Here is a 14,282-nt window from a genome sequence, read left to right on the forward strand (position 1 = left end):
TGGCGAACGGGAAACAAACAGGCCTCCACGGGTCATAATTAGGTAAGACAATGCCTCTGACTGTTTTCTGTTGGAGATGTTACAGGGTCTCTGGCCACTCACTCTCCACCAGCAACGCTGGTGCCCGGACAAGTAATAAGCCCCTCCTCGTGCCCAGCTCAGCCCCATTCACACGGACACGGGGCGCCCCGGCCCCCCCCGGCTCCCCCCGGCTCCAGCCACTCTCGAACAGCCCCTGCTTAGGCCTACCGCGCAGCAATTTGGATTATTAGAATTAAAGTAGGGATCGTCAGCCTTTATGTAGGATCAACAGTGATGTGCCGGCATGTGAACGTGACGGTACAGAAAATGCCCACCTTCTTTGTGAGTTATTATAAAGTGTTGGTGGCTTTCAGTGGCAGGGTGTGAATAACACTTAACACAGGATTTGAAGGTGACCTTTAACCTGTCATGATTCAGCCGGGCCACCCGATAAGACGGCGATTAGGTTCACCATCGGACACGTGTTGATATCGACTGTGGAGCATTGATCAGCCGCAGCAGAGCCTTGACACACTAAGTGACCTGACATCCTCAATATGGTGCAGCGGAGCGCACTGCTGCCTGCCTCCAATCCCATGGCCCCCGGCACTCCCAAATAGATTATCCAAGGAACAGGTTGTTCCCCTTGAAGCGTATGCGCATGTGTGCGGGCGCGTGTGTGGTGGGGGCGGGGTCTTCTATCTAAAAGAAATGTGCGTTTGCTGATCTAACCTCACTGTGTGGGTAAGCTCAATCGAATGCGCCCTAAAGCTTTAAATTAGCTGTCAATTAGCGCTAATTAATCAACCGCACGCCTAATTAAGCAATGCCGATGTGCAGCTTCCAAACACGACACAGTGGAAGAGCCACGAGAAAACTACAGCTTGCAAACTCGGGATTGAACCAGGTGGCTGGATGAGAGGTGGATTCGGGGGGTGGGGAGCGATGGTGATGGTGGAGCATCACCTCCTTGGCAGAGCTTCGAGCTGTGCTTTGTGTTTTCCCCCTGATTCGGCTGAAGATGTGTGCCGTCATCACGTTGCCCTCCAGGCGGGAGGGAGGATGCGATGCTCGGCTCAGTGCTGAATCATCCAGTGCCCCCCCCCAATGTCCGGTCTGAAAGCCAAAAAAAACAAGGCAAAAGTAAAAATCACCGGCGGTACGGGGAGGACAGGGTAACTCGTTATCATCAGGACTGTGTGAGCTGAAGCATATAGGATTATGCAGGGGGGGGGGGGTTAATGTGTAGTTGTGTTTCTCGTTAACCGAGAGCCTATTATCCCGCCTGACCTTCCAGGAAAGTGAAAGTTCCTAACATATTCATTACCACCCATAGCCGTCAACATTATCCAATCAGGACCAAAGGAGAACCCGCGACGTTCATTGAAGGGGGCGTGGTTTGTTTGTTGCCGTTATCCTTTATGACCCCCTGCAGGAATGCGCTATGCTTCTATGGCCACTGGTTCTATGCTGGTCACTGGTTCTATGCCTCTATGGTCACTAGTTATATGCTTCTACGTTCGCTGGTTCTATGCTTATTTGGTTGTATGGACACTGGTTCTACGTATATGGTCACTGGTTATATTGTCAATGATTGGTCACAATATGCGTGATATATGACCAGCGTTTTCGTTTTTAAAAATGTGTTTAAATTATGTTTTAATATTCACAATATGCAGGCTAGCATTTCGATTTATGACAAAGAGTGCGATTTAAAAGAAGTAGAGAGCTTTTTTCTGCCCATGATGCCTATAATGTTACATGGGGTAATACACGGGGATATTCGGAGGAAGTAAACCAAAAATGTCCAACAGCTGTTTGCTGTTTAATCTGCAGCCGTCAGATCCTGCAGGTCTTTGATTGGGAAACCCAATCCACATGAATGACTGAACTAAACCTTCCCTTAATCTAGGGCCCTTATTGGGCTTCCTGTCTTTTGCATGCAAATCAGGAAGCTTGCATTTTAATACGGGGAGAAGATGCATCATTAAAATGTGCACGGAAAGGCGAAGAGTGTTGCAACAAACAAGCAAACAGAAAATAATGATTGCAACAATAGCGTTAATGAAGTGCGCGCGCGGTCACCTCTGTAATTGACAGGTCATCTGCACTCCGTCACGTCCGGTATGAATAAATGCTTTGATCCCAGTAGGCTGATGTGTCATTAGCATATTCTAACAACATTGATTTCTTCATTAATGCATTTTTTTTCTTAACTAATTGGCCTTAATTAGTTTCAACTGGTTCACTGTAATGATTGATCCCTCTTAATCAGAGACTTGATTCCTTAATTCTCTCTTTCTGACATGGCTTCGGCTGTATAAGGGCGCTCGTTTCTCTTCCTCTTCGTCGTGAATATTCGGAAGACTTCGTCATTTGTAGGAGCAGCAACAACGGGTCGGAATTGATAACTGGCGATGCCTCAGCTTGAATATTAAAGAAGTCTGTGATGTTAAGATGGTCAGCTATTAATGAGGCCTTACACATTCAAATAGGCCGGAAAGCAGACAGCAACAGGCAATCATTAATCCGTTTTATTCACGATCATTCTAGATCATTTAAAATGATTTCATATAGCAGGCCTTATAGGGCTTCTAGATTTAATTTACTTCGAATTCTGCTCTAAAATTGTCCTTTCTCCGTTGAGTGACAGCTGCTCGCTCGATTTAGAGAACAGACGTGGGCTTCATATGGTGAGAGAGTTGAGAGATATGGTTTATGTCTCTATGCCGGCCGCCCTCCAACCTAAACCCCTGATTGAACGAAACACCACAAAAAAAATGCAATCGCTTTCGATGTTTTATAAAAAAAAACTATTATGAAATTGGCAATTAGGACACGATTTCCTCGCTTGACCCAACACAAAATTAAATAAAAGTTTCAGAATGCAAAAACGGAGTAAAATTAATAGGTAAACTTGACTTACACATAATAAATTTAGTCCAAGAGGCCAATTAAGATTTATTCCCCATCATATTGTCAATCCAATTATTTCGGACATAAATTAGCTGCCGGCCCATCCAGCCGTCAATAAGAGGCCCGATCGGGGTTTGTGTTATGATGTTGCTGAAAAATCCCCCGTTTCTCTATTTTTAGATCAAGCACTGGCCCATATTAGGGTTTTAATTTCTCTGAGGAAACGGTGTGATTTAATCTGCTGTGGTGGGATTATATCTTCGCGTCCAGCTGTCGCTCCGACGGCCCTTTGATGGCGCGTGTGATGCTTCTGCTCAGCATCTGGAAACAACAGCCCGTCTATGTGTGTGAAACATTCGACACCATAGGTCTCCATTGATCTGTTAATTAGAAAAATCATGCTTGTTTATTTCTGGAAGCTGAAAAGATTTTTTGTTGTTGTTGATTATCTTCATGCAAAATAATCTTTCGCTACCTTGGATTTTGTGGCATCAAAATGTTCGCTAGTTCTTCATCTTAAAATGCTCAACAAACGTAGACTATAGCTTGTTGTGGTGTCGTATTCCTCTCTGTGCGCCCTGGTCCGTGTGGTTTATGTTGTGGAGGAACCAGCTCCAGATCCGAGAGGGCGTATAAACGCATCCATGATCCACAGGAATCCTCAACAGCTTCCTTGCAGCTGATTGGCTGCTGAGTCCTCACTCCTTTCGGGATGGACCTGTTGGATAAAAGGACCGTTTTCTAAAAGCTTTAGTGCCGCGTTGCACAGTGGATCATGCACTGGGGACTACCATCCACACGAAACGGGCAAATATCACCCAAACACAGAGACTAAATGACGGGGAAGCAAGGCGCCTTGCTGTCGGAAACTTTCAACCCATCCAAAATGTCACTGGGCGGAAACGGAGGAGCCGTGAACGGGCATCTGTTGAAGAGCACCGCCACGCACCCTCCGAAATGCACGGGCTTCGGGATCCATGAGATACTGGGGCTGAATAAGGAGCCCTCCGTGCCCCCCGTTAGCCCGCTGCAGGCTCTGCCGCCCGGTGCGCATCTGCTGGCTGCTCGGTCCATGCTGGGCCCGGCCGCCGTGGGCGTCGGGATGGGACTACTCGGGCCCGGCGGGATCCCGTCCTTCTACAGCCAGCCTGCGTTTCTGGAAGTGCTGTCGGACGCACAAAACGTTCACCTGCAACCCCACCATAGATCACTGGGACGGCTGGACGTGGGCCAGTCCACTGCCAGCTCAGGTAAACCCACACGTCTTTTCAGTCTCTCGTCTGTTCAAACCTCTGGATTCTGAACACAAAGCCTGTATGGAGCTATTTATATTAGCCTGTGGTTACTTCCGTTATTTACAGGGCATATAAAGGAGAAATATATACAATTATATCTACAAATAATAAAGAATGTATGATTATTATGAGGCTATATTATTGTTAATATTATTGTTGATTTTTTATAATTGTACCCTATGATTTAATTGAATTAAGGTTAGTGAAGGCCTATTAGTGATTATCATTGTTTCGTGTTGGTGAACCTGAACAGGCCTAGGTCACATCAGTCCAGTTTTATGTTGTCCTTTTCTAATATTTATATATCATAAATATTGTAGACATATAGCTACATTATTAGGCTAATAATTACAATTACAAGCAATTTCCCTCATTAAGCGTGTAATTTTAAATGTGATTCTGCTTATCTGTGAATAAAAAGAAAAGCTATCGGAATTAAGTCTAAATAATTTAATAGCAGGCTATAATATTAACCTCTTGTTGTGTTCGCTGTTGTTCGACCAGATTCGGAGGATTTCTCTTCCAATGAACGAAAGATCTCCAAGTCTTCCATAAATCAGAGCAAGAAACGCAAGAAAAGACGGCACCGGTCAGCATTATATTATTTAATCCTGTTTATTAATCTGCTAGTCTGTTAACAAATATTTATTCTATTTCCATGTTTGTATCAGTTCATGATTGCCCTATAGGCTATTGCAATGATTGGTCGATATTCTATCGAAATATTGATGAGTATTAATGTTGTTGATTGGAGGTTTATATTCGCCTAAATAGTTTTTCTGAGGCTTCAAGCTGCGTTCCGTTTAAAGAATCGCTTTTCTACGAGGCTCTCAGCCTAGTTTAGTGTCCTTATTGTTGTTATTATGCTTAACAAATGCCTTTAACTATTATAAGCCTATTAGCATATACCTAATATCCTATAGCCTAACGAATGGGATTAATTATTTGATCAAAGAAGACATGCCGATCTTTAAAATATTATTGTATCAATAATGCTCGATTATTTATAAATGAACATCACATTATTAGTTGTCATTTCGTTGTAATTTATCCCTCTGATAATCCTTCTCACTCACCAGGACCATATTCACCTCGTACCAGCTGGAGGAGCTGGAGAAGGCCTTCAATGAAGCCCACTACCCTGATGTTTACGCCCGGGAGATGCTGGCCATGAAGACAGAGCTCCCTGAGGACAGGATACAGGTAGGAACCCCAGACCATGAATAAATATCATCTACTGTGAAGGACTGCTGTGAAGATGGCTCTGTTATATTTCGATTTAAAGATACAAACCACAGCTCGGTTTTTGGTTTATTCAGTGTTTGGTATTTGGGTCATAACTGCGTTCTGCACGTTTAGTTTCACCATTATGCTGCTGTTTTGAACTGTCTTCAGATTATTGTCTCTTTGAGGTTTCCTACGTGGAGAAAAAAAAGGCTTATTAACAGTTCTTCAGAACACTTAATGGTTCTGTTCACTCGCAGCAGAATCATCTGTTCATTTCTTTTACTGGGAAAGGTTCTTCCATTATTTGATAGTAAAAAGGGTGGGGAAATTCCATGAAGCGGGGGCTTCGTGTAGTCATATTACCCTTCATTTATTTATTTGTTTATTTCACCCAAGAGACTCAACATCATTTTATTCTCCATATCCAAATAGGGATTCCGAATAAAAATGAAACTGTAGGAGTGGACGTGTGCAGTGAGTCTCTCAAGGCTCCACTAGAAAACACGGTCTGCTGTCAGCAGAAGACAGGGCGCCCACTCACACACTCGATAGCCCACAGCCTGCTAATGTATGAGGGCCAGGCCAGGGGCCCCACCGTAAATCGATCAGCGACGCTCCTCTCCTGTCGGAACAAAGATGCCCCTCCCTCCTCCTCCTCGTCCTCCTCCACCAGCAGCGTCCTCCTCCTCCTCCTCCCCCTCCTCCCCATCCCCCTCCTCCTCCTCCCCCTCCTCCTCCTCTTCCTCCTCCTCCTCCTCCTCCTCCTCCACGAGCAGCGTCCTCCTCCATTTCCCCCTCCACCACCTCCTCCACCAGCAGCGTCCCCGCCAGAGCAGATCATCTCTCATCAGGCGGTTGGATGTGAAACAATTTGTTCCCGCGGAAGCGCACTAACGACCTAATCACGCGATCAAAGGCTGGAAGAAGATTGCGTCGTGACCTGCGCTATCCATCTGGCCCCTCATTGCGCCTTTTAATTTTCCTTCTCATTACGGCTCCTAGACGCGAATAAATAATAATGGAATAAATAAATAAATAAATAAGGTGACAGCCTATTTCAATTCTAAATAAAATTAACACCCAATTTTCTCATTGAGAGTAATTAGTTAAATCAGACGGGGAGCAGTGTGCCACGTGTGTGTGTGTGTGTGTGTGTGTGGGGGGGGGGGGGGGGGGAGGGCTGGCTGGAGATGCAGGGAGTTCAAATGAAATAACTACATTGAATTTATTAGCACGGGTCAATAGCGCCGCTCCCCTGAGTCCCGCCGCTTTAATTTCCCGTGATATTTGCCCGCCTGCCCGCCATCGATTGGGCCTGAAATTAACTTATTTTTCAATCAGCCTCGTCGTGCCCTCGGGTCGCTTCTTCTTCCCGCGGATCCACGCACGCTTCCTTTGAGGGCCCGAGAAGCAATTTCTCATGAAAAGTATTCTGTATGAAATGATGGTTATCATCAGAATAACCAGAAAACCACTTGGAAAAAAAAGCTCTTTTGATCATTTTCAATTTAATAACCCCCCCACCCCATCGACCCCCCCTTCTAGATTCTTCCAGCTACCCCCCCCCCCCCCTTCCCCCCCCCTCCATCCTGCTGTCTCCTCTCATCTCCACTCTTCACAAAGCCATCAGAGGTGGCTAAGTAGACTATTTAGGAGCACTGTGTTGTGCTATGAAATCAATTTGGCCTCTCTCTGAGCTGACAGATCGCTGCACTCTGCTCAGCCGTGGGGTGGCTGTGACTGAGTGGAGCTTCCCTCCGTCTCTATCGGCCCTCTCAGCTCCTCCACAGCGGACAGACGCTACCTCGTTACCTTAAAGACCTCCCCTCCCACATAGAGCAGATACAGTGGACTCAAAAACCTGCCCCGGTCTCTTGAAGAAGACACCAAAGTTTTCGTTTTCACGCTTTGCAGTTCCTAAGCCTTGTAGCTTCCACCTGTTGTCATAGCAGTGGCGTTGGTCTAGCTGTGAACCTTGGTCCTTCCAGGGGAGTGACCTTCTTCATCCCCCCCCCCGCCAGACCTCTACGGTAGCAACTGTTGTCAAATCGATCGGACCCCTTCCCCCCCAACCTCACTATTTTCAAACCCTGGCTACGGTCCTGGTTACACCTGTTGTCGTCATAGCGATGGCAATGGTCTACCTTAGAACCCTTCCTCTAACGTGTACCCCCCCCACCTCCACCCTTCCACCCCCCGGTCCCCAGGTGTGGTTCCAGAACCGCCGGGCCAAGTGGAGGAAGCGGGAGAAGTGCTGGGGCCGCAGCAGCGTCATGGCGGAGTACGGCCTGTACGGTGCCATGGTCCGCCACTCCATCCCCCTCCCCGAGTCCATCCTCAAGTCGGCCAAGGACGGCGTCATGGAGTCCTGCGCCCCCTGGCTGCTCGGTGAGGCCGCAGTTCTGCTCAGCGTGTGTCTCTGGGCTCCAGTAGTTTGCTCTGTTCATGGCCGACTCGGTTTGGTTTTAAGTTATTGTTATTTTGACGTTAATGTATGTTTCATGCGTTTATGAGTGCTGGGTCCAGATCCCCCCCCCCCCCCCCCCCCCTCCGAGTTCTGACATCCTCAGCATCTCGCTCTTCCTAGGCTGCAACCGTGCCCATGACCAAACCAGTTCTCTGCTCCCTGCTACTTTTTCCTAGTCTGCCCACTTTTATGAATCTGCCGAAATCCCTACCGTTCATCTAACGGTGCAGTTCAACACTGGTCGTGTCATGACAACAAAATTAAGTACATTAAACATCATATTGAAACACACTTTTATTTATCACTTTGAAAAGGATAGCCAGTTTAACCTGAAACCAACACCTCAACCTGGGTACCGGTGCATCCCATTTACATTTAGATTTACATTTAGGGCATTTAGCATACGCTTATCCAAAGCAACTTAAAATAAGTACATTTGTCATAAGAAGTGAAACAATATATCGCTGTCGGTACAGTAAAGATATTCATAGAACTAAGTGCAAGTACTTACAATCGCTGGGCTAACCCATTCCCCGCGTACAGCAGTGATATCAGCTACTGCAGATGCTACACAATTAAGTACTATGAATAAGCGCAATGTAGATTAAGTGCGTACAATAAGTGCGTACATTAAGGGCCAGGATGTACAACATACAATGGTGGCCGGAAGGGGTTGGGTAGCTATGCAGGGTCGAGGTGAACTCTGAACAGGTGAGTTTTGAGTCTTTTGCGGAAGCTGGTGAGCGACTCTGCGATCCTGACATCGGCAGGGAGCTCGTTCCACCACTGAGGTCCCAAAACAGAGAAAAGTTGTGACTTTACTGATCAACCTTTGCTTGCTCTTAGCAATGGCGGTACCAGACGTCCAGCTGAGGTAGTTGAGCGGAGGGATCGAGCTGGGGTGTACACACAAACACTTCCCCCTGCTGTCCTTAAACTCAGCCTTAAATCCCTGTTCTAAAGCGGAGCCATCTTTTTTGTTTGCTTATTTGCAGTCCAAGACGGCTTTCCGCTCTGCCGACGCTATTCTAAATCTGAATACCCGCAATTCTTTGCAGGGATGCACAAGAAGTCCATGGAGGCCGTGGTGCCCCCGCCGTCGGGCCTCAAACCGGACCACCCCCAGCAACCCGCCCTCACCCCAATCCCCACCACCCCCGCCGCCGCCGCCGCCATGGCTCTGGCTCAGCGGGCCGACGGCAGCGACGGCGAGGACAAGCGCCCCCCGGAGAGCGAGCGCTCCCCCATCTCCAAGGAGGAGCTGAGAGAGAACAGCATCGCCGCACTCAGGGCCAAGGCCCAGGAGCACAGCGCCAAGGTGCTGGGGTCGGCCTCCTGCGACAGGGCACCACCGGAGGGCCAGGACGAGAGGCCGGCCCCCGCCCCCGAGGAGAGCCCCAGAGACCCTTTGAGCCCAGCGAAGGACACCCAAGGTCCCTAGAGATTGGAAGGGGGCCGGGGGGGGGGGGGGGGGGGGGGGGGGGGGGGGTGCTGAAGGACCGGACTGCTCTCCACAGGTGTGAGGACCACGGCTAGGTCCTCTGACCCCCGTTCTAGATCACTGAGGCGAACGGCATCACCGCAGGGCGTCCTTTAGCACAACGTGGGGTTTTCTTGTGAAAGAACAGTGCACTTTTTTTTTTTCTTGTTTTTGTTGACGACTTTTGACGAGTCGTGTTGCTTAGAGTCCACCGACTCTAGTGTTGGGCGCGGCTGGTCGTGCGTGTGTATATATCCACAGCTGTGCTTATCACGAGAAAAATGTGGTTTCAGTTCATGTTTGTTATACCAGACGACGGAGGATGGTCGGTCCACATTCTATCATCTCATTTTGGTCTGTGTTGACGGAATTGCTTGTACAGCTCTTAAAATATATCTTTGGTATAAAGGTGACATTAAGAATATAATGACAAACATCCGACAAGACTCTTTTGAGAGAATGATGGTAAATCTGTCCGATATTGCTGTGTACATATGGAAATAAAATAATAACGTAAATATTGAATTACATTTTGTTGTAGTCTAGAAGTTTGTGTTTTGACTCCGGAAATGTATAAAGCAAAGTGAAACCCAAGCATTAAATTGGTATCGGCTTTTGTTTTTCAAATGTACCCTTGTGTTGACCGTTTTTTTTGTGGATTAGCTCTTTGTCCCATCAACCCAATTGACCAGAACCCATCCATGAATTATAATCTCCTGAGTAGTATAGGCGTGGTTGGGTTTCTGGGCAGAGAAGCTCCATTTACCAAGCTAAATCTCACCTGTTCATCACTAGAGTGCCTCACAGGACCTGGCCTGGCCCTGGCTGTAGTGCTGCAGTAGGGCCCACCTACTTTGTTGTGAAACTGAAAGCCATGTTGTCTATGATGGTAAGAAGCTTCCCCACTTTGGTGTCATACACATTGGGCTCCTTTAAACCAAGGCTACATTAAGATGCTTTTCGACCGAAGAGTGCAAAGGCTTCAGCCTAAACCAATATAATGGCTTGCTACCATAAGCTACACTTAGAGCTGGATCACCCGCTTTTCAAACCTCTTAGTCGCAGTTTATCAGCTTTATGGGTTGTTAAATCTGCATTGCGCTTAGCCCTAGGCCTACTTCATGTTCAAACTTCCTATCAAAGTATTGACCTCATGGCGACACAAGCCACGTTACCCACATGAGACGCTACAACTCACCCCACCAGTAGCCTCCTCACTAATGACTCCTGCCATCAGATTAGATTCCAATTAAACACGGAGCATTCTCCAAGGGCACCGGAGGGGGAAGACTTTTATCAGTATGCCCGGCGCATGTCTTCTGAATCCGAACGCATCTCTGATTGGACCCATTATGTCAGAGGATGGCGAAAAGGTTGCTAATTAATACTGTTGACGGGGAAAAGTACACACAGTAATTAAAGATTACTTGGGAATGAAGTTGAGCGTGAGCGGTAATACAAATGTTGGAGCGCTGCGCGGTGGGAATATCATTGATTGGTGCACTCCTCTTCTCGAGGAGTACTCGTCTAATTAGTGAGAGGCACTATCATCACAGCTCACTTATTATTACCAAAGGTCACAGGGTCACATGAGTGCCACATGATGAGATTTGCGTCGATTAAAAAAGTATACACGAAGAACAAAAAAGGACGATGGAGAGTTTCATCATCGGTGAGGTTCTCCTGTTGTTTTCATTTCAGCAAGTGCTATACAAAGCAATTAAACCCTTTAAAATGATATTTGATTCATGAAATATAAAAACACACTGCAATTTGCTGGTTGGTTCAATAATAGTCATCATCGATAGTTTGCTATGATCACATTTACATCATGCCATATTTTTGACGCAGAGCAATGTTTAGGATTAAAAGAGGCGGTAAACAAAGAAACCATTAGGTTCAGAAATTAACTCCAGGGATCACAACTCAGGAGCCATCAAGTGTAATATTCACCCGTAAAACCACAGAAACCACTCAGGCCAGTTTATTGGTCATTTTCCCCTTCCATTGAAATGTTCATGTGCCCCACTAGGCCTATACAAATAACGTTTCTCATAACCACATGTATGTCGCTCCATATTGTTATTCAAGCACACAGTAGTATTCCACGTGGAGACTAAACGACAGGATTTGACAGAAAAGAGGATGCCCCCACAATTCAGTAATTGAGGCCAAGACATATGCAGAGTGAGGATTATTTATCAAACTGCACATCTTTTTAATCTTTGCGTCGTGAAATGGATGGTTATGATAGTAGATCAAGCTGTTTACATTGGATGTGAGATGGTAATTCACTTTATCCCTTCTGATGGGCAGAAGGCTGGGTGTAGACTATCCCAAGATCATCCCAATCTGTGCAAAGAGATATCAGCGAAGGTTTAAACAAAACAGTTTTGACTAATGCAATATTATATAACATTGAATTCATGTTTTTTTCTGGTATAGGGTTGGGGGATAGGTGTCGTTATCTGGTATGGAGAGGCCATGTACAGTTAATATGTTTTATATAGAACTGCGGAAGATAGGCGGCGTTAAACACACCGTCCATGGTTAAATGTGGTGTTGTACTGCCATCTAAAGCATACAAAAGATATTGCAGCCGAGGAGCAAAGGAACCCGTCACATGGTCAGATTACTGTTTCTATTCTGTTTCGACATAATGAGATCGATAACCTTTTTTGTAGGCCTATCTAATTATTTATTTAGCTTTTTCTCAGTATTCAAATCTCTGAAGAAATCTTGTTTTAAGAAGGAAATCAATCGTCCACAACTTTACGCTGAGATTTATCCTGATTTAAAGTGCTTTATTGCAATAATATTGAATTTTATATGTAACTTGTGTCTTTAAATGACAGCGAATCAAAGGTCTTGTTGTGGGCAATTCTGCTTTTGGAGACTCTAGTCAGCTCAGAAGAAGTTGCTTTCCAGTGGAGGCATGTTCTGGTCCAATCATCCCAACCACCTGCACCTGAGGGACGAGGTTAGAAATTGCGTTACATACCAAATTCATAAAATACTACTGAAGTTCTGCATGCCCTTACCTTGATCATCAAAGCAAAAATCCTAACATTGTTTTGTTTCTATGAATATAGAATAGATATACCCACATATATATATATATATTATTTTTTTTGCTTTGTAATACAGCCAAAGTAAACAAATATATCTATACAATATATATATATATATATATATATATATATATATATATATATATATATATATATATATATACACACACACACACACACACACACACACACACACACACACACACAGTCACACACACAGCATTATAACGGATGTCTGGAGGGGGTGTGGTCTTGTGTCGGGAGGGGGGGAGTGGGTGTTGTTGAGTAGGTTATTAATCAGTGTCCTCTTGCAGTGAGGCTAGTTTGGCCTAACACACACACACACACACACACACACACACACACACACACACACACACACACACACACACACACACACACACACACGGCAAAAGCACAAGATAAACAAATACAAGTGTGTGTGTGTGTGTGTGTGTGTGTGTGTGTGTGTGTGTGTGTGTGTGTGTGTGTGTGTGTGTGTGTGTGGTGTGTATGGCTGGCTGGCTGGCTGGCTGGCTGGCTGGCGTGTGGGAGACAGACAGACCACATGTGTCAGTGTAATCGATTGTTAGGCTTCTCTGAGTATGTGCTAATATCTTGAGCCGCCCACTGATCTCTCCCATATCTGAAGAGGAAGCTGTCTGCGCGCATTCCACTCCATCCACACAGCCACATGGGGGCAGTCTTGCTCTTGATTTCTAGACAAATAAATTGAATATCCTTCTCACTATATACACGGGTTTATCCCTTTTTCCCTTATTTTTCTTCATTTGTGTCATAGTTCCGCCTTCTTGGCCAGTTCATTCTTGGAAAATATATTTTAATCTTAATGATTTTCTCTGCCTGGTTTAATAATGGACATTGATTGATTGATTGATTGATTGATTAATTGATATGTCCAGTAAGAACATGACAGGAGTTTTGACAAGACCTCTTGATAAATGTTTGTCATGGGAGTGGTGTTTCAGGTGTGTCGGTCTGGGGATGGGCCTGTCTGCCTGGAGCGGATGGAGACGTCTTTGATTCCACAGCTTAATGATCCGCCCTGGCACTGAGGCTGATTTCATTCCCAGGGTTCATTTCGCCAAAGTGATACTGTAGTTCGATCATCATCATCCGCGCCTGGCCTGGGGAAAATAAGCCTTCATTTGCACTTCATTTGCTGCAAGTTCTCATTACAATGGGTTTAATTTAATAAATTCTCCCCTTCGTCGATTGCTATTGAACGTCTCTCGCAATTTTTCATTTCGATGGTAAAATGATAATAGCCCCTCACACTGACTTTCATCTTGTTTACCAGTTTGATGCAGATTGAAAATCCATACAATGTATAACGGAGGAGGAGTGTGTGCGTGATAACGACGCCTGTGCCCTGGGCTTGTTTTTAAGGAAAGGTGGGTCAATACTCCTCAAAGTATAATGCTTACCATGTCCACTCCAGTCCCATGATTGATTACAAGACAGTGACGCCTGTGTGTGTGCTGTCCTTGAGTAACCTTCGCTGTCTCACACACACTTGTCTCAGTGGGGCCACAAAGCCCCTCTCCGTCACTCTTTCCTAATCTACCAATGATATAAGCTATCTCTTGATAGTTCAACTCTCCCCCCACATCCCCACCAGTCTGGGGAAGATTTATGATGAGCTGCTTGACACCGGCAGCAGGCCTTGGTTGGCAGTCCACTTCAGCCCAGCCTCTCCTCGGAGCTACAGTTTCTGTGTTCGGTCCGGCGTATCTGCCATCTGCTAGCCACTTTGAGTGCCAAATGCCGGGCCAACACTAGCC

The 14,282-nt window shown here is 45.9% G+C and overlaps 1 protein-coding gene across 1 annotated transcript; it reads left to right on the forward strand.

Annotated features, from left to right (window-relative positions):
• The first annotated feature begins 3,772 nt into the window (after positions 1-3,772).
• Positions 3,773-9,367, forward strand: vsx2 (visual system homeobox 2). The gene is made up of 5 exons (XM_056589723.1): positions 3,773-4,187; positions 4,737-4,821; positions 5,312-5,435; positions 7,667-7,847; positions 8,985-9,367. The coding sequence occupies exons 1-5, from the start codon at positions 3,773-3,775 to the stop codon at positions 9,365-9,367; spliced, it is 1,188 nt and encodes a 395-aa protein (XP_056445698.1).
• The last annotated feature ends 4,915 nt before the right edge of the window (positions 9,368-14,282 follow it).

Source organism: Gadus chalcogrammus, chromosome 5 (genome assembly GCF_026213295.1).
Source record: "Gadus chalcogrammus isolate NIFS_2021 chromosome 5, NIFS_Gcha_1.0, whole genome shotgun sequence".
In the NCBI taxonomy this organism is placed as follows: domain Eukaryota; kingdom Metazoa; phylum Chordata; class Actinopteri; order Gadiformes; family Gadidae; genus Gadus; species Gadus chalcogrammus.

What these genes read in the sequence shown, in the direction of transcription:
- vsx2 (XM_056589723.1), top strand. Translation starts at nt 3,773, where the DNA reads ATGACGGGGAAGCAAGGCGCCTTGCTGTCGGAAACTTTCAACCCATCC. An exon ending in CCAGTCCACTGCCAGCTCAG is followed by an intron (nt 4,188 to 4,736) that starts GTAAACCCACAC and finishes TTGTTCGACCAG; the next exon opens with ATTCGGAGGATTTCTCTTCC. An exon ending in TCCCTGAGGACAGGATACAG is followed by an intron (nt 5,436 to 7,666) that starts GTAGGAACCCCA and finishes CCCGGTCCCCAG; the next exon opens with GTGTGGTTCCAGAACCGCCG.